Here is a 21,524-nt window from a genome sequence, read left to right on the forward strand (position 1 = left end):
GTAGCAGTAAATCTGACATTTTTTAAGAACTTCTCTGTGCTTGCCGGAAAGGGTTAATAAGTTTGAACTGTTTTTTCAAATGTTGCTCCTTGGCACATTTATGGGGATTTACATTTTTATTTATGACATTTAGCAGACACTCATCCACAGAGACTTAGAAAAGTGCTTTGCTGTCCACTAAATAGCCTAAAATCCAAAAACACCTTCATAATTACATATTGGAACAAAAGTGACATAACCTTATGCTTTGCCTGATTCATAAAATATGCATGACTGACAAGGACATCAAATAATTAAGACATTTAAGTGCAACCACAATCCTTTAAAAGTGCAAGATTAGTTCTGAATTAAGGACTAATGGATTTAGATGGGACTTAAGTCAGCATTTAAAGACAGCAAGTGACTGTCAGGATGTCCAGGGGATGAGAGTATATATCTAAATATCATATGAATAAAATCATAAAGGATGGTGAGGCAGTGATAAGAACACAGTATTTTAAAGTTGTACTGCTGCATACTGGACCAGCTGCAAGGGTCTGATGGAATGCATAGGAAGACCAGCTAATATAGATATGCAGAAGTCAAGCCTTGAGATGAGAAGGGACTGACCAAACACCTTGGTGGCCTTTCAAGACAAGAAATGTAAAATTCTTTGGATGTAGTAGTAAAGAAATCTGCATGAACACATTTTTTTCAATGATAAATGGTCATACATAACTCCATCAATACTTAGTACTTTTGTAGATGGAGTTGGCAGAAAATTCTGCAACAATATCTAACAATTTATTTTCATCACATTTAATGCGGAATTCAATTTACGTCGTTTAAATTTGACAACAATCCAGTTAAACATTTTGATGAATGTACACAAAGCATTTGCCTCCCCAATTAAAACAAAAAGGGATAAAGACTTGAGTTTACCACAACTGGTTTAACAGTCATTTACCAGTGTTTTATGGTAATTTCAGACTTAATATGTGCCAAAATATGTCCAATGTTTTTATTATTAGCATTGTCAGAATTAATTATGTAATATTTGGCACATTTGTCCACAAATAGAATTTGGACTGTACTGTGTGCACAACTAATTTAATAGCATACAAATATATTAAAGTTCTGTATAATTCTGTATATCGTTAGGCTGTATAATCATACTGGTTTTACTACAGTAAATCTTGGATTCTGAACTCTCTCAACTTTGAGTAGGAAAAATTGCCTATAAGGTGATAACAGAACAGTTTCCCTCCTACATGCACTGACTCCTGAAGGTTTACGTCACCCCATGGCCGCTGTGCTTCTTCATTTTACGCCGCCCAGCTTTGCCAAACATTCAAACAAGAAATTTATACTACTCTAATACATAGTTTCCCAATGGTGAAACAAACTACTCCCTGAGCAAAACCGTCTCTCGCTATCTTTAAGAAACTCCTGAAGACAGAGCTCTTTAAAGAGCACTCTCATAACACCTCTAACAAAACTAACTACTTCTAACCTCATTATCTGTTTCCCCTTCTCCTTTATTCCTCCTTTCTTTCTCCATCACAATGTTACCATTTTTGCCTCTGTAAGGTCCTGCTAAATGTTTTACTTTTGTCTCAATTTTTTATGTACCTCTTTATAAGTCTCTTTGGATAAAGTGTTAATAAATACAATGTAATGTAAAAAAACTGACTTGTGGGAGTGGTCCAGTTGAAATGTCATACTTGAAACTTTTTCCTTTGATCACAAATGTTCTCAATAAAAATAAAATCTATTTTACACAATAACTATGATTCATAAGAGTTCAAATCCATATTTAACACTCATCTATTTAAAGACCCTAGCAGGCTGATTAGAACTTCATATTGCTGTTAAAGCAGAACATCTAAAGCCAAGGAAGCATGATTCAGAACCATGTCTGAAACTAAATTAGTGTTCATGTTTTTTCTCGTGTTTCGCAACAATATATATATATTTTTAATCCCCATGCGGGGAAAAAAAAAAGGAAACCAGTTCAGACTCAGGAAACCAATGTCCTGTTGGTCAGGCTTCTGATATAGATCCATATGCAGCTTGGCCATGGCATTTAATGTGTGAATCATACTTGTTGTGCTTCCCAAATGTCACACAACACCTTTTCCTTTACTGCCATGGATTTAAGAGCAAATAAACACATCCATGCTGTTTATTGCAGTGTGACACAAGCTCGGTTAATACATGAAGGATAGAAGGGTATTTGTAGGGAAATGTCACAGAATGTAAATGACTCGGGAGTTAGTGGCATTAAGACTGCAGTCTGGAGGCATTTACCAAAGTAAAAGTTACGCAAGAACAGATCTAATGCCTGGTTATTATATGGAATTCCTTACACAAAACTGTCTGTTTAGATTTTCAGATGGCCTATGCCTTTTTATGTAACAGGTACAGGTCTAGATTGTGTAGAGGGGATCTTGTTTATATTATTTTCTTTTTATTGGGGACTGTGGCAAAATCAGTATACAGGCACACCGTGGCATTTTTTACAGACCCATTTTTAAAGAGAAAAAAAACTCATCTTGCACATGGCATAGCATCAGTTCTTTTGTGTTTTTGTGACAAATGTGTTCTTTAGAGCAAAAACATGGTTCACGGGAATCCTGGTGAAAGATGTGTAATTCTGTGATTCTATCATTGATAAGTCATGTACTGTGCAAACCACAAATACTAAAATATTCCTTATTACACAGCACACAAGTTGTGAAGTGGGAACCCTACAATGGTGTGGCAAAGTTATATAGCGCAAAGCTGGAACAACTATTTCACTATAGAGGTGTACTGCATTGTAATGCACAGTTTGTGGGTCTCTATATACTTCGTTCAATATTAGTCAGTTTCTGACTACAGGACCACTTTTGTCCAACTGCTTGAATTTTCTGCACCAGGAGTGGCATAAAGTTAACCAAAAGCAGTGTGTAAGACTGGTGGAGGAGAACAGGCCAAGATGCACAAAAACTATGATTAAAACCAGGGTTATTCCACCAAATATTGATTTCTGAACTCTTAAAACTTTATAAACATGAACTTGTTTTCTTTGCATTATTTGAGGTCTGAAAGCTCTGCATCTTTTTTGTTATTTCAGATATTTCTATTTTTCATGCAAATAAATGCTCTAAATAAAAATATTTTTATTTGGAATTCGGGAGAAATGTTGTCCGTATTGTAGTAAAACAACAATGTTAATTTTACTTAGACAAATAGCAAAATCAGAGAAACTGATTCAGAAACTGAAGTGTTTTTTTTTTCCAGAGCTGTATGTTAAACACTCTTAATACAAGGTTGGAGGTTATAATGAAGTAGACAAACAGTGTACATCATCAGAGTCGCACTGAAACCTTGCAACAAACGCCAGATTTACACTTACTAAAATTAAAAAAATATTTATAAAAACAAAAGTATTTGTATGGCATAAAAAAGTAATATAAATGTACTAAAGCACAATAATTAAGCAGTGACATCTCATTTAAATCTGACTTTCCCTGAACACTTGAACACTTACAACCTAAATTTATTATCCACTTCATAAATTGAACGTCCTGCTCACAACAAGGCCGATTTAAATGACTGCAAACATCCAGTCTGGCTCTTGCTGCAAATCCACTCACAATACATCATCAGCGAGAAAACAATGCTGTCAGCCACTTCTGACTAACTGCATTTCCCTGCTAGACACAGAGGCCGATAAATTTGCTGCTGGTGGAGGGAAGGAAGCTAATAAAACAGGAAGTCTCATACGGTAATGAGTCAAACATACGGCTGCATGATGGGAACATAAAAGAGCTCATTTGGCAGCAGGGGTAAAGGTTCAGAAAGCGATGTGCACCGCCACCGGCTGATGAGTCCGGCACTACAAACGTGGCCTAATGCACCAGATCTACTGCATGGGGATGGAAAGGACAGCGGCATTTACTCAAGCGTGGAGAATGTGAGCTGGAGAGGCCAGACGCAATCATACGGGCTAATGTCTTCGGTCCCTGCGCGCACTAGTTAATTTATCAGCCGGGGCTGTGCTAACATGGGTGAATGAGCTGAACATGTTTGTGAGGTGTCTTTAGCCCTTATTGCCTGGACATGGTCCAAATGTCAAATCCTGCTTTGTGATGTTTTAGTGATTTGAAAGGTTGAACTGGGTGAACTGGTTGAACTGGGCTGCTGCTGCTTATATATTCAATATAAACTCTTATATTGTACCTACACCCCAGGTGCATCCCAGACCTTCTCTGGTCTTTCATCAATAGTACCATAGGCTTGAGTGTAGGCCTTGGTGATATGACCTTAAATCAATAATCACAATCAGTTGAACAATTCACCCTGATTCTGATGAAGGCACAATTATTTTACTGAATGACAGAAACGGTTTGCGAGTTATCCTCCATATTCTTTTTTATGCCACAAACTGGGAGAGTGTAAACTTCACTTTTTGATGGGAACAGTATACAAACAGATACAGTCTGAAAGTGTATTGGGCATCAGGCTATTTTCAACCTAGCAGTGGCATTGGTATGCCAGATATACAGTGCCCGGCAAAAAGGAGGTCACCACCTGGATTTAACAGGTGCAAACAGGTAAGAGCCTCCCATTGGATAATTACTGCATGGGTGATTATGTTTTAGATGGCAACAAGTTATTTAACCCTAACTGATGCAGTCAGTAGTTTTTTGTTTGTGAAACAACCCTGTGGAAAGACACATCCTGTGGTCGTGGACAATATATTCATTTGTTTTAAAAGATCAAATTAATGGCATGCATAGAGCAGAGAAAACATCTCTTTCTTGCTGAAACTTCTAAAATTGGGTTAGGAACTGTCCAATGCATTAATACAAAAAGTGTAAGGACAGTGGGAAATTTCAAAACATCATTCCTTTAAGGACGTAATGTGTTCAGAAAAAAAATATTGAATGGTTTTGATTGGTGATTACTTTATTATTTGGTAAAATCAAAATATAGAAAAATAACACTAGAACTCATGGCTATGTTTAATAGTGAAAGTAAGAGCCTTTCAAACAAAAGGCCTTTAATTTCCTAGAAAAAATAAAGATTGAACTCTAGAGCAATGGAAAAAGATCATGTGTTCTGGTGAGTCCAGATTTATGTTGCTTCAGAGGGATGGGCACCTCAGAGTAAGAAGAGAGGCAACTAAAGTGATGCAACCATCATGCCTAGTGCTTACCATACAAAAGCCTCTATGGAAAGTGCTATGATCTGGTGATGCTGCAGTTGGTCAGGTCTAGGTTCATCAACAATATGTGCTGAAAGAATGAGGTCAGCTGACTACCTGAATATGCTTATACCGGAATTAATCGGGCTGGAATTGTGAAAGAGTGATTCAGGGAGCATGAGATCATCATTTTCACACATGGATTGGCCACCAGGGAGTCCAGACCTCAACCTCATTGAGAATCTTTGTTCTGTAATAGAGAAGACTTTGCACAGTTTTCTAAATCTCCCATTAATACAATATCCTGGGGAAAAAAGAATGCAGCTCTGGACAGAAATAAATGTTGTGACATTGCAGAAGCTTGTGTAAACAACTGCATAGAAAATGTGTGCAGTAACCACAGCTGAAGACTTGAAGTGACATCACATGCTACCAAAACACTACCATAACTGTGTCTCTGTCGCTGCTGTAGTGAGAATGATCCACTACCCAAATAATGTCAGATCAGCAGTAGTCCCACAGTCGGACACCGACCAGGGAGGAATTTCTGACCTATTGTACATATCGGTTATCATAAACTGCACAGTGAATAAAAGTAGAAGATAGAAATTTCTGATTTAGTAGACATTTTAATGGTTATTTAATTGGACAGGATACAGCTATGCTTAATATTTTTTTAAGTTATTAAGTTGTGATCAAATGGCACACATACATTATACATCTGCATGAATTTGAGTTACTTTCAGTCGCACTAGCATGACGCTGCTCTTAAATAAAACTTGTATTTCCATTTCCATATGTTTTTAGTAATTTTTACTATTGTTTGAACCAAGTAGTTTGGCTGTGTACTGTGTTAATAATTGTGGATGACTAGTCCAATAGAAAAGCTGTAAAATATAATTTACATTGCCTTACACAGTTTTCATTGGATAGCAAAGATACTGTTGCTATAAGCAATAATAGCAAATAACTAAATAATAAATATACACTCCGTTATTCATTATAAAAATACAAAAACATTCCAGTCATTTCAAAACTATTACACATACACTCTTTTTTAGTATTGACAGTAACTTTGCCTCTAGAGGTCATTTGCATCAAAGCGTTGTTTTAATTTTAATTTCTATAAATGAATCACAAAACATACAAAAATAACACAAGCCATTTATTCTTTCTTTCCTCAGCTTCTTCAGATAAACCCTGCTAGCTCTCAAACAGGTCCGTCTCCAGTCCTAAAGGCTTGGCACGCTCTAAAAAGTCTGAAATTGGCAAGCGTTACTTCAAACCCCACCTCTGCTTCAGCCCTCATGCCAAACACAGATCAGTCATTTTCTTTGACAGACAGAGACAACGAATACAGCATTAAAAAGTCGCTGGATGCTCTCTGCACCATAATCCAAGAGAAACAAGACGGTGCTTTGAGCCGCTCCCTTTGTAGTGTTCGACGTCAGCTCCCTCTGCCTCGTAGATCCACACACACACTCACTCACTCACAATCATGCACACGGGCAGGCGAGAGCGTCTCAGGCTGCTCCACAAGCCTACCCCCAGAGGCTAAATCTCAACAGCTTCGGTGCAGACGATAATCCACCTTTAAAAAATGCAGCGCCGGTCACTGTCTGGAAGAGGAGAGAGGAGGATGGGACGACAGTGGAGAGGAGCTGATTCCTTCCAGACGAACGCCGTCCCTTCATCGGCTGCTGGGCAGCATGCAGTCCCAGAGATTCTCCACACGATGGCTGGCGGCACAGAGAGAGAGTTAGAGTGTGTGTGAGAGAGAGAGAGAGGGAGAGAGAGAGAGAGAGAGAGAGCAAGCAAGCTATGCCAGTTACTGCTCTCTCTCTTCCTCTCTCTCCTTTTCTCTCTCACTCTTCTGTCACTCTCAGCATCCAGACAGAACTGGGACTGATTTAGGTCACCCATTCTGGGGATACCTTCTTCCAGGCTAAGGAGGTTTCCGAAAGGAGCAGAGGGAAAATTGCATGCACGACAGGCCTTAAATCACCTTGTCCGATGAAGAACTACGGAGCACTCTCTTCCGAAACGAAATGCGACACTACAGAGAAGAAACCCCTCCATGGAAGGAGTACCTGGAGCATCGGGAGCACCTGAAGTTTGAAGTTCTTACGCTCTACGATCCGATTGATCAGCTAAGTGACATGCTCTTCTTGAGTCAAAGTGGGGGTATCGGTCAGAACAGGATGGCGAAAATCAATGCAGGACGTGGCTCAACGAAACCCCTGGCGAACGATGCAAATGCACAAAGTCTTGGCGAATAGCGCCGTCCTCGCTTTCTTCAGAGCCACGTACAATCCAAAGCTTTCTTTCTAGGCTTTTGGGCTTCTTCCTAATGTCCAGACGAAGGAAGGCTAAGCCCCCCAGACATGACTGGGTAGAAGAGTGGCTGGAGAAACGGCAGACGAAGCGGATATGCACTGTCTAGCTTGCTCCCTCGCTGCTGAAAGCAGAAGTGAGCCACTGCTGTGTGTGTGTGCCGGTGTGTGTGTGAGAGAGAGTGTATGTGTTGAGTTTGTGTGTGTGTGTGTCTACAGAAAAGAGAGTGCTACTGCATTTGCTTCTGCTGCTGGAGCTCAGTGACATGGCAGTCAGCTGACTAATGGTGGCATCACTCAACTCACCCCTTTCAGCCTTGTGTGTGTGTGTGTTAGTGTGTGTGGTGGGGCGAGGGGCTGTCATCCTCTGCCTTAACTCTCCAGCCACAACTGACCACTTTGCTACTGCCCAGAGGACTCAACTGTGGTTTAAAAAACTGTCTCGCTCTCTTGCTCCCACAGGCTCTTGGATAGAACTGGCTATATAAAACACTACAGAATACCTTATTTAGATTATATTAAATTGGCTTCCAATCTTATTTACAATTGGCAGATGTGGCTGTAGGGTTTTATTCTAAACAACCAGAAGCCACAAGTGATTCCACTTGTTCAATATGTCAGTTTTCAAACAACTGGTGTCCTGTGCTTCTGATAGGATGGAATGGAAACCTGTAGCCACACCTAACTCAATTAGATTGATTCTGCACAGTTACTCCTAAGCATGAAATAATTTCAAAAGGTTTTTTTCAGTGATAGCATAAATTACCCATCCACCTATTACTTTTGCAAATGAGGGAGAAAAAATATAAAGAGAACGTGATACAGTCATTAATTTAGACAAGACAACCATATTCACTATACTAGCCTGGGACACAGATGGAATATGACCATTTGTGCAGTGAACACACACACATACATGCTAGTAAGCAGACAAACTGGTGAGAATTTTGATTAAGAAAAAGAAGACCGATTAAGAAAAAATGATACAAAAAAATCTTATCATAGAAAAAAAAGATTTACTGCACTACCCCTATGATTGCCCTAGTATGGCCTGCTAAATGACACAAAACCATCCAGACCCCAACAAACCACATGCTGACTTCACATACAATCAATCCATATCAATATCCCAATACCTCAAAGGAATTATCTACAACAAATACAAAAGCGATCCCTCAAACCACTTCAGGAGGTGACACATCCATCTCTCAAAGATAAATTCGACAGCCAAAACTCCTCCCAGTACAACCAAAACACCAGTAAACTGCCGCACAATGAGCAGATTTGCATCCGTCCCAAAAAGCAATCAGATTTCAGATTTAGTGGACACTCAGTTCACTACCAAATGTAAATACATGAGGTAGAACTTTACCCTGATACAATCCAGGTAGGTGTAAACGAGGTTGTGATCCATTTCTGTGTTTACATGTGGAAGAAGGTCTTTCTCATGCAAAAAACACTAGGGGTGTGACAAGACACTCATCTCATGAGACAAGAAGAGACATGATATTGGGTTTACAAGAATGAGACAACATTTTATATATATATATATATATATATATATATATATATATATATATATATTATTTTAAAGTTGGTATAAATTCACAGAATGTAATAGTTTTTTTTTTAATTCTGTAAGTAATCATTTTGTAACAATGTTTTGTAACTGATTATAAATTATGTATGATTTACCAAAGGCAGTAAAATACAGAACAGTATGTCAGTACTGCAGCTGATTTGATTCTTTCCTGTATAATCTCACATGAGTCTCTTCAGATCTTAGACCTATTGTCACAATCGCCCTTGGAGGGTTCTGTATTCAACTGGCATCACCCTTGAGGGTTCTATACAGACCTGGCAACCTATGACTGAATCTCTTTAATCAGTAATGGTTGCAGCGGTACGTGTTCTCTGTGATTTTTTTTATTTTTATTATATTTCCAAATTTTTATTATCTGAATGGTGTTTTGATTTTAGCCCTGTCTCGCACTGTCTAGATATCAGTATTAATGTACATTTCTTTTATAATATAGATCAAAATATAGTATGTTACACATACAAGGAATCTGGCTTGGTGAGAGACATGTAACAATTACACAGACTACTGACAAATATTACACTATGAAAGAAGGTACAATGAACAATAAATAGAATAAGAATAGAGTTAAATGCGTTGTGTTTATTACCACACAACAAAGCGTCTGGGGGAAAAAGTTCAGAGGGACAGATACAGAGAAGCAGGTGTGTGTGTATGTGTGTATGTATCAGAGCAGAGAGGGGAGAGGAGGAGAGCAGCACCTCTCTGCTCTAAAACTCACTTGCCTCTGTATCTCTTATTATGATGCTAAGTGGGTGAAAGCAAAGCTAATAAGGTTTTTGCAGGTGATAAAAATGTGAATAGAGTATGGAGGGTGATACTAAGTATTTTAGTTACGCTGAAGCAGACCAGGTGCAGCTGATTGCTGCCATAATGATCAACATTTTCTTTTGAATATCTGAGCTTAAGTCTCGTAACACACACATAACCCCAGACAGGAAATATTGTGCAGATTTAATCTTGTAAAATCTCATGGCTTGAGATTGTGTCACACCCCTAAAAAAACACTATCATTATTATTATTATAATTTTTTTTTTTTACATTTTTCACATTTTAATACAATCAGAATTTGTTAAAATGCCATTCATTAGACATAGAAAATCCCCAAAATGATTTTAAATGTTTCCCTTATTCCTGTAAAGCTGCCGTTTTGAAGATGGGGATAGGGACAGGGATTTTCTGTGATAGTGACAATAAGCTAAGCTCTTTGGTTAACTCAGGTAACCAGAAAAAGTTCAAAGTGGTACTCTTTCACTGAGGTAAAGTCATTCAGTTCTCCTCTCACCCCTATAGTACCAGAGTTCAGAGACAGAGTGTGTGTCCTTGTCTCTTTACCTTTTTCTGTGAGGTGGGAGGTATTGTCTTGCCAGAAAGCCCAAGTCTCCACTGGACGCAGGTCTGGCATGGGCTGATGGGTAATTTCTCAGATCGTGGGGGTCAGTGCAAAAGCTTTAGCCCTGCATTCTGGTTAGGTGAGGGTGTTAATGCACCATATGTCCCTGTAATTTGCCACAATCGCCCTGCCAGCTCTTGCCAACACCAACTGCCCTCTGGCGCACTGTTCCCTCCTGAAGCCAGAGCAAATCAGCTTGCTGGTAATGGGCACAGGGTGAGAATTGTTTTTTTTTTTTTTTTTTTTTTTTTGTGCAGTAGTTGTGTGGTTGGAGTTAATAAACAGCAAATCATAATAAAATACAACAAATTGGGTCTTGTTTTTTTTTTTTTTTAATACAACTTATGTTGCAATTAATTTGTCACAATGAATGTTATATTAGCAGTCACTACTGGTGACCTGACATTTTTAAAACGTATAAATGTACTTCATCATAATGTTTTATCAAACTATATTTTCTATATTTTCGTACCCATAGTGCAATTACAAACATTAATAATTATATAATTATATAATAAAGTAACATTAAGTAACATTATTAACTCTTATGTAAATCGATTTGACATCATTCTTAGTACATTTCTAATATAGTGTATGATAGTGAGACAGTTGTAATACTCATTAAAGGTGTTATAATTTTACTGTAAGCATATTTAAAATATGGGGTTACATACATGAAATAGTATGTTTAAATGTTACTTAAGTATATTTAAAATAGTTTCATTTTAGTCAGTTAATTACACTTAGCACAGTTTAAATAAGACTTTTGCACTATTTTTATACCATTAAAGTATAATAAGTACAAAAAAACTTTGTCCTATTTTAGCACTCTTTAAATATACTAAATAATAATATGGCTACAAGTACACTTTAGTACACTAAAGCATAATAATGCTTAGTATACTTTAATCTACTTTTTCTCACTAGGTTAGTCCCACATAGTGTCTCCTTTTATGGCCTTACTCTTTTTATAGCACATATTGACATTAAATTTAATGTCAGTGTGATCACGGTTATGAGCTAGAGAGGAGACAGGTGTCCCAAACAGTAAAATGCCTGGAATAGACAGAAGTCAAGCATATGGTGACATTTTTGAAATTTCAGGAGTACTATTTCCCTGTTGTATGAGCGTGTGGGCATGTGCGACAGAGCATATAGCTTCTTTTGTACAGAATTCAGATGAAGACAAGTGAGATAAGGAACCCAAGACTATCAAAAGGTTAAAAGGTTTTTAGATTTTCTTAACTGGAAATGCATGCATTCCAATATGCCAATTCACACACAACACATAATCGCATTCAGCAGTGTGTATTCCTAATACATTATGAGTGTATGGACATTGTGCTTTACTGTATCTAACCTAAAGAAATAAATACAATTTGCTTGCAGCTAAAAATCAGCAACTGGCTTTTGAAATATTTAAAAGGCACAGACCTTTTTTACATCCTGATACACATCATCCGCCACAGCACACAAACACCCCCAACCCCCCCAAAAACACTCACACCCTCCAACCCTTATCTGCAGGCTCAATCTCAGCTCTCTCCCATGCCTATCAGGTGTGAAGAGCTTGCCATTTGGCCATAATTGGTGTTCTGTCACTTTGTCAATCCAGTGGAAAATGTGTCTCAAACGCAGGCATGGCCATTTTGCCTGACAGTCAGTACTTATTCACCTTTCAGCTCCAGTTTTGCAGCCAATATGTAGCTCCATTTATTTTGTTTCTGGATGAACAACAACATCCATGCTTGGTCTATAATTTTTAAAATTATTATGGAAGGACTGGGTGATTTTGTGTGTTTAGAATCACTTGCAAAAAGTGTATCAAATCCTGTGACTATCTTAGATACTAAGGCATATAACACATTATCATACAATATAATTCCTCTAACAGCAACACCATCTACAGCATCTACATGGAAATCTAAACTGATCATAAAACATTATCTCAGGGGATGACTGTGACAATATGCTTACAAATGGAAAAGTTATTTCCGTGTGTCTAATAGTTAATTCTATTTTAATTCTGGAATGTGAAAAAAAATGAAATTATAAAAGGCTATTCTATAACTAGATGAATTTAAATGTGTCTGCTTTCTCTTCAGAGGTCCCACTCCCCAAACACTCCATATCCATCTGTTGTCCATATCCTGTTCTGCACTGCTGCCCAGTGTCACCAAAGAGCTGAAAGGACTTTTCCCCTGTTACCACTGTCCTGTCACACACCTGTCTCTCAGTGTTCTTGTACAGTATGATCTTGGTATTCATGAACCCAAACAGTTTCACTCATGTGAGCTTTGCAAGAAGGCTATAAAAAACTCTACGCACGACTGTCCCTCTTTTTCACTCTCCCCTGAGAGCCGAGAGCTTTCAGACTGAACACGAGGCAGTCAGACATCGCTCAAACATGCGCAGGACTGGCAAGGCCTTGTGTTTTGTTTGTGAAGAGTTGGCCTTTGGAGAATTCATCTCCCTGGGTAAATAATATAAGCCCAAAAGATTCAGTATCAATGTTTAAAGATATAGTCTGCCACAGGTGCTGCTGTTTATGGTTTATATACACATATATACACGTACATATATATATGTACTGTGAGAAGATATTTGCCCCTTACAGATTTTTGTTTTTGCATTTTTGTCATACTTATCAGACAAATATAACCTGAGTAAAGATTAAAAGCACTTTTAAAATGAACTATTCAAACCAATCTAGCCCTTTGTGAAAAAGGGTTTGCAAACCCCATAAATTAACTGTGATTAACCAAGCTCATTACTAACAGACCTAGAATTCACCTAGAAGTCAAGAAATCACTTAAATGTAACCTGTCTGACAACATGAACCAGCAAAAAGATCTCAAAAAGAGACGAAGAGAAAACAAACAATCTGTCAGTCTGGAAAAGTAGGCGAGATAATTTCTAAGGCTTTGGGACTCCAGCAGACCACAGTGAGAGCTATTATTCACAAATGGAGAAAAATTGGAACGCTGGGAAACCATCTCAGGAGTGGCTGGCCGACCGAAATTATTCCAAAAGGGCATGAACAACTCATCCAGGAGCTCACAAAAGAACCAAACACAACATTAAAAAAACGTCTGGTCTCACTTGCCTGAGTTAAGGTCAGTTTCAATGATTCAATAATAAGAGAAAATGTTAAAAAAATGGTATCCATGGGAAAGTTCCAAGGCAAGAAAACGCTGCTGAACAAAAAGGACACAATGGCCCATCTAACATTTACCATATCATCATAGAACACGGGGACTCCAATGAATTTTGTATATTACAAACAAAAGTCTGTTGATAATGTACTAAATATAATTAAATCTATCAAATCAAATGTATTTTGGTAATTACTGCAGGAAACTTAGCACACAATTAGAATATAAGAATGCAATTTATTACAAAGAGTACACTTCTTGTCACCTCACACATAGCCACAAGATACCCCTCCTCCTTCCAAGACCTCTGCCACAATTTGACCCCTGCTTACAGGTAGAGATTTGTAATAAAGTGGCTGGTGAGTGCATGTGCACAGGTGTTGAAAAGGTAATGTAATCATATGCACACTTACGCTAATGGACTAGCGCAACACCTGTTGCATTCACCAGTCCATGGAGGCTTCTAAACGTTGCCTGTCTGTAACCCAATCTGTCTGCACAACAGCATCTCTCAGCATATCACCTTTCGCCTCCACTTCCAACTGGTGCTGAAGGGAGCAGATGTTCAGGTTGCCCCCTCTGAACTTCTGAAATCAAAGTTTGACACAAACAAAACTTGCTGGTGGGCACGCTAAGAGCTGCCTCTAACACTGATTAACTGGGCATTACCAAGCAGCTGGTCTGCAGATAAGATAAGTAGGAGCAGTGCACCTGTTTAAATATGCTTTCCTTGATATGACAATCAATACATTCATTATAGCACAGCAAAAGTGTTGTCCCTTGTCAGTAGATGACACAGATTTATGTACTGTAGCTGTTTTTATCCCTCTCTCTCACTTTCTTCTGTACATACGGCAATGTGCACACTGTTTTAAGGGGGGGGTGGACACTAAGACTGCACACAAACACATCATTTATATTTATATCTATATAACTCTAACCTTCATCAATGGTCAAGCATTGACCATGCGGATCATGAAGCTGCTGGATACTGTAATCTGCGGTGGACCACTCTCATGTGTAGGCACTGCAGTCCACACTTACAGCTTTTGTAATGCTTTATTCTTGATCTTATTATTTCTTATTTTATTTCCAATTCATTGTTGTTCTTTTACGTTTTTAATTTTACTTATTTTTATTTTAATCATGTTTGAATCATTCATGCTTTATTCTCATTTTTTTATTGATTTTCATTTTTATTGTTTTTCTTTTACATGTTTTTTAGTTTCACTTCTCTTTGTTTATTCTAATTTGTAAAGCACTTTGAATGGCCGTTGTGTATGATGTACTGAAATCTTATTAACTATAAATCCAGCTGCTTATTCAGCTGAACCTGGATAACTGGTTGTTCTAGTGGGTAATTTCCACTAAACTGCATGACAATAAGTTCATGGAACGTTTCCATAGTCGAGAACTGCAAGTGTCTTTGTTTGGGAGAACACCTGGCTCAGGTAGAGCTATTCAATTGCCTGCTGTGTGTGGTCTTGTGCTGGCTGACCAGCCGACATGCGCTGGAGATACAGTCAGTTGCCTGTTTGCCATGTGCCAAAACACGCCTTGAAAAACAGAAAAAAAAAACGGCTTAAAGGAGGAGGGGAATATCCTGAAGAAAAAAACTGATTAACTGCGTTTACTTATTAGATATACCTTAAGCTATTTAGGTATATAAAATAATAACATATAGATAAAAGCTGAGATCAGAAATGTGATTTTACACATTTATGTTTGATGATTATATTCTGCTATTAAACAAAACTCACACAATCCCTGGAGTTATTCACTATCCAGTATTGTGCTCAAAGCAGCAGCGGCACCTGTAGCTGTAGGTATAATTGTATGGTGGAGTTTGCAGCACAGTTGCTAGTATAGAATATTTTTTTGTGGGTGGGGGGGATAAACCTCTGAGGCATTATGTAATTTGCTCTACTGCTGTAATAACAAAGACCTGAAACTCAGATGCCTGCAGTGCAGCTCTTGGCTTCACTCTGCCATCTAGTGGCCAAAATTCCAGTAAATGTTCCTCAGAGGTAGATGTGAAAATACAAAAGCCACTCATTAATAAAAAAAATGTTCTGCTAAGAACTGGGTCATGTAATTTTTGGCACGTTTGTGATGAATATGATGATTATGATGATGATGATGAGAAGGAGGATGCGTGAAAGAAGAGGGTGTTTATATTAATACAGTCAATAGCACACACACACAAAAAAGTGACCTAGCGATCTGGGGTGAGCAGGGGTGAGCACAATTAGACATTGTTGGTCTGCAGTGAGAGCAGGTGAGGAGGGACTGTGTCACTCAGGCTTAGTCTGAATGTGAAAACCTCTCTGTGCCGAGGACAAAAAACTGCCTGCCTTTTCACTAACTCCGCCCATCCAAGGCAGGCAAGGCAATAATAAGTGTGGACTCTTTTTTTCTCTCTCTCTCGCTTGCTCACTCACACACTCCCTCTGTCTCTCCCTCTCTCCACATGGTTCACAATAACACCACCACCACAAGGCGTCTAGTCTGCAGTCATACACACAGACTGATACACTAACACACGGTGCTGGGGAGAGTGAATATGTGCTGTTTAGGGGAGAAGGGACGAGCACAGTCCAAAGAATAGATTACAGAATAAAAAGGCTCATATGCATGCATATATAGAGTGTGTATTTAGCTTAAAATTATGAGACCTGCTCAGAGACAAATGTACATTAAACTAACAAATATAAATAAATAAAAAAATACATACATATATACACACACACACACATATATATATATATATATATATATATATATATATATATATATATATATATATATATATATATACATACACACACACACACACACATACATACATACATACATATACACACAAACATTTAATATTTACCAAGTTATGAAATATATAAACAAACACTGATCAGCATGTCTCTGCAACCCCCAAACTGCCCTCCTCGTGCTGCTGGAATGAGGTCAGACCCAAACACCCCTCATCGCACGCGCCCATTACCATCCCTCCCACCCCCCTTCTACTACCCTTCTCCTGCCCCTCCTCGCTACACAGTTCCAATCAGCTCCGGCAAGGGGCGTGGCCACCTCGGTAAAGCAGGCTGGAGACAGGCGCTGATTGGCTGGAGGAGGAGAGCAGGAGAGGCATAAAGAGCGACTGGGTCCATGCGAGTCGAGACAAGAAGAGAGAGAAAGAGTGAGCGAGCGAGCAAAAGAGAGAGGAAGAGAGAGAGAAACTAAAAATCACTGGAAGAGGAGAGAGAGCAGAAACACGTTAGAGAATAAGTTTTGAGAAACAGCAAGAAGGAGAGATACTACACGCGCAACGGGAGCAGAGAGGGGGGCTATGAGGGGAGAAAGATCAGCCAATCTTCCTCCTTCTCCTCTTCTACTACTTCATCACCATCTTCTTCCTTCTCGGGACTCGCTTCCCCGAGTTGACACGAACTTTTTTGCTTCGGCTGAAACTTGTTTGGACTTACAAAGAAGAGAGAGAGAAGAGGACAAGTTCTTGTTCACTTGTTGAGGTGCTCTGCTTGTTGACTTGCTCTTAAAACTAAAGAAAGAGAGAAACAGAGACATGGTGCAGAAGGAAGCGAGCAGCCCCGCTGATTCGCTCTTCGAGTCCGGGACGATGGAGGTGGACATCAGCTCCTCTTCATCTTCATCCTCCTCATCATCATCGCCGCCGCGCATGGGAGACCCGGGCTGGTGCAAGACGCCGAGCGGCCACATCAAGCGACCCATGAACGCCTTCATGGTCTGGTCCCAGATCGAGAGGCGCAAGATCATGGAGCGCGCACCGGACATGCACAACGCGGAGATCTCCAAGCGCCTCGGCCGCCGCTGGAAGCAGCTGACAGACGCCGACAAGGTGCCGTTCATCCGGGAGGCTGAGCGGCTCAGGCTCAAGCACATGGCGGACTACCCGGACTACAAGTACCGGCCCAGGAAGAAGGCAAAGACCGCGGGTGGCAGTGGAGCTGGTGCCGGTGCTGGCAGTGGGACCACTGGAGGCAAATCGAGCTCCAACAAGTCCTCCAAGAAGAGCGCGAGCAGCAAGTCTCAGAAAGCGCTTGAGGAGCAGCAGCAACACGCGTCGCTCTACAAGTGCAAGCCCGCCTCCTCCAAGAAGTCGCGGCGCGTGCACGCCCTCGGTGGCGGTGTCAGCAGCAACAGCATAGGCACGGCGGCCGTGCCAGCCAGCCCGACCCTCAGCACGTCGGCCGACTGCGCGGACCCCATCAGCCTGTACGAGGACGGAGGGAACGCGCGGGAGCGCGCGGAGTCTCCCGGCGCCGGGGGTAAGAGCGCGAGAAGCACGCACGTGTACGGCTACAGTTACAGCTACGGCTTCGGGGGCCGCTCGTCTCCCATCCAGTTTTCGTCCGCAGCGTCGTCGCGGTCCTCCTCCACGTCGTCCATGTCCTCCTCGTCGTCCTCCTCAGACGAGGAGCTGGAGGACGAGCTGGCGGACACGAGCGAGAGCCCGGGCTTCGACAGCGTGTCGCTGGGCAGCATGGGCAGCTGCTCGGCGGCGGCGCTGGACCGGGACGGGGAGCTGAGCTTATGCGAGTCCGGCTCGCACTTCGACTTCCCGGACTACTGCACGCCCGAGGTGAGCCAGATGATCTCCGGGGAATGGCTCGAGTCCACCATCTCCAACCTCGTGTTCACGTACTGAAAGCGGCGCGAGGAGGACCGGAGAGAAACACAACCCAACAACATTAGAAAAAGGTCTCGCGAGACTTTGAAAAATGTTTGTTTCAGCAAAAGTTTAAGAAAGAAGGACTGAAGGACTTGTCTCGGTGGGAAGGCAATAGGAAGAAGAGCTTACTGAGAAGACTAGAAGACCAGAAACCAGAATAATAATGGTTATAAACTTTTGTTGTGAACTGGAAAACTGTGATTGTTTTGCACGCACGTGAAGGGCAGGCGTTTGGTCCGCCAGTTTTTTAAAAATACATTTTTAACTTAAAAAAAAAAAACTAAAAACAAACCAACAAAGGGACTTTTAAGGACTTCAGCGAATCGCCATGTGAACTTTATTTGCTTAAGAGGTACATTTTTTTATCGTCCTGGTGGATTTTGATGAACAAGGTGAGTTAAGGATTAAAGAGTGAACTTTTTTGGAAGAAAAAAAGAAAAACATGAAAGAAAAGAAAAAGAAACGCATGTAATCTGTCCTCTCTTGTATTGAGATTTTTTGTAAGACTGTGGAGCAGTTGACTTAGCAGTAGGCTTATTTAAGTGGGTAGGCGGCGCTATGTTTGGTTCCTATAAAAGGAAAAAAAGAAAAAAGGAAAGAAAAAAAATCACCAGCTGTTTTCATGCTTAAACTTCAGGATTCAAACACAAACTCAAAATCTGTGCTGAACTTTATACTCAACCAATTCAGGACCAAAATTCTCCTGTCTTTCTTCTTGTTCTGTTTCTACAGATGTGTTGAGAAATGCTCTCTGTTTGTTGTGTTTCGTTTTCTGTATGTGTTCAGATGCCATTTTATATGGATGTATTTATACAGTACTGGCCAAGTTTCTTGCTTTTCTTATCTTTTTCTTCTTCTTTTTTTCTTTTTTACTTTATTCCTGTCACACACTCACAACGTCTGTCTCCTTCTCAGAAGAAGGGCTAGAGTTTTAACTTGTTGATTTTTTTTATATTTAAATGTAGACTTTTGACACTTAAAGAGAGGAAACGTTTGATTATTTTCTCAGTGTATTTTTGTACAAATATAAATATAAATATATATAGATCTATAAAACAAGGGGGTATCAATCAGTGTGAATGGCTGTTTGGATTTCCTATCATTTTATGAACCCAGGTTGGCTGATTTGGCTCTGAATCCGCCTCCTGTCCGTGTTTACAGCTTCAATCTGCAGGCGTCTTAAAGACACAGGCTCACCTTTTCCAAGACGACCCCCTGTCTAGCCTTTGAAAGGACATTTCTACATTTCACTCCAGAGTCTTGCTGAACACACAAACACACAGAGATTGTAGCTTTAAATGACCAAATCTCTCGGCGTTTTATATCGAGAAGTTCGGGTTTTCTTTTACAACCACTGGACGGAATTTAAGTCGTGACATATCGAACCGACGATTTGGAGTCCGCAACGATTTATTGTGCTGCGACTTTCATTGTATTTGAATATTTTAATCTTTTCTACTTGTCGGCTAAGTATGGCTAATTGTTTTAGTATCTTACGGCATGGTGGATAGATTTTGTATTTCCGATTCAGGTTTATAGCTGTTGTGTTTAAAAAAAAAAAAAAAAAGAAGAAAAAAAGTAAAAAAATATGAGGAAAATCGTGAAATCATCTTTGTACAGTTGACTGTATTATAAGCATAAAAAAAGATGTGTGTTTTATGTATGTTGTTGCGCTCTAACATGACAGGCACTAGAACAGCTATCTTTATACACTTTTTGCTTAGCCTACTTACTTTAAAGATGGTTGTTAAGGATTTTATAAATATATATATACAGTTGAATTATATTAACTTTATTTTCATTCATTCTGTGCAATATGCTGTGTAGAAATATTGTTTTGTCTAATCATGCCATAACACATTTTTGAGGGGAAATCTTATGCCAGCTAAATGTGTCAAGTCACTGCCTGTCAGATTGTTAATATACTCCTGTACAGAACCTTTTTTTCAGGAAGGAAATAAAATCAGCTGGAACTGAACCCTAACCATGCCCCCATGACTCCTTTCTCTTTCAGTTTTGCATTAAAGTAGGCGTGTCTTGCAGTTCTCCACATGCAGGATCATGCTCCCAGAAGCATGCAAAACACGTGTCTTTCAGTACCTTTTATATACACTGCATATATAAATCTTTTTACATCTGGCAGTTGTTCTTCATGTTGTGTCATAATTTCATAATAAATGGACCAACAGAAATGTAAAAAAATCTCAAAAGTAGAATATATATTTTTCACACTAAATGACCTCTGAAACATTGCCATTTTTAGAATTTTAGCCTACTTATATTAAATATTATTATGACTTAATATTATACATTATATAGTACAAAAAGCTCAACTGACATCAAGTGGGTTTTCTCATGTAATTAAAATCAACCTTATTCCACAATAATTTTAATTCTACAAAACTTTAGAGCATAAGCATACAAACAGTAATTGTATGCAGCATTTTCAGAATAATATGTGTAGAGGATGTGAACATATTTAAACTTATAAAAAATAAAAAAAAATGCAAAATGTCAATGAAGCCAGTAATTCTTACATTTGCTTGCACCTATGTGTGTATTTAACCACGTTAGCATACCTAGACTCAGGTGTCGCACAAGCACATCTCAGAAAAATGACTGAAAGGTGATACACTGGGGCTTCATGTATTCACGTGCTTAATGTCTAGCAGACTGTACCTCCCCCTCCCCTCCCCCATCACCAGACACCGTCTGTTTTGAGGTAGGGGGGATGGGCAGCGAGGGTCCTCCAGCTCCATGTGCATTTCTGCATGCTTAGTCTGTGCTATATCAAGAGATTTTATAAACAGATAGCTTACCCTTTATGGGCTAAATGATTAAATAGATGATGCTGGCTTGATAAGGGATGGATCTAATAGCCATACCTGTTCAGAAAGCCTGCCACTTTAAAACATGGCTTTGATGTGACTGATAAAATAAAAAAAGAGAGGACTCTCTTTTGCCTGTTATTTTTTTTTTTTTAAATGTTTATCCCTTAGCTGAGTTTACTCAAGCTTCAGCACAGACCTGGGAGCAACTCAACAGGATGCTTTGGACAAATCTCTCCCCTCTATGGGAGGGGTGTCAGACATGGAGAAGAGAGGAACTCGCTCGCTTGTCTTGGAGAAGGCTGGAGAGAAAAGCGGGCGACAGAGATAGAG

At 39.6% G+C, this 21,524-nt stretch overlaps 1 protein-coding gene and 1 long non-coding RNA gene across 2 annotated transcripts in view; one reads left to right on the forward strand and one right to left on the reverse strand.

Annotated features, from left to right (window-relative positions):
* The window catches only part of LOC111193348 (uncharacterized), a 114,542-nt gene that overhangs the window by 88,768 nt on the left and 4,250 nt on the right, over positions 1–21,524 (reverse strand). The gene's annotated exons all lie outside the window — the stretch shown is intronic.
* Positions 16,704–20,347, forward strand: sox4b (SRY-box transcription factor 4b). Its single transcript, XM_049480578.1, has one exon. It carries the CDS (start codon positions 17,236–17,238, stop codon positions 18,337–18,339), a length of 1,104 nt encoding a protein of 367 aa, XP_049336535.1. The 5' UTR covers positions 16,704–17,235; the 3' UTR covers positions 18,340–20,347.

Source organism: Astyanax mexicanus, chromosome 6 (assembly GCF_023375975.1).
Source record: "Astyanax mexicanus isolate ESR-SI-001 chromosome 6, AstMex3_surface, whole genome shotgun sequence".
Classification (NCBI taxonomy): Eukaryota; Metazoa; Chordata; class Actinopteri; order Characiformes; family Acestrorhamphidae; genus Astyanax; species Astyanax mexicanus.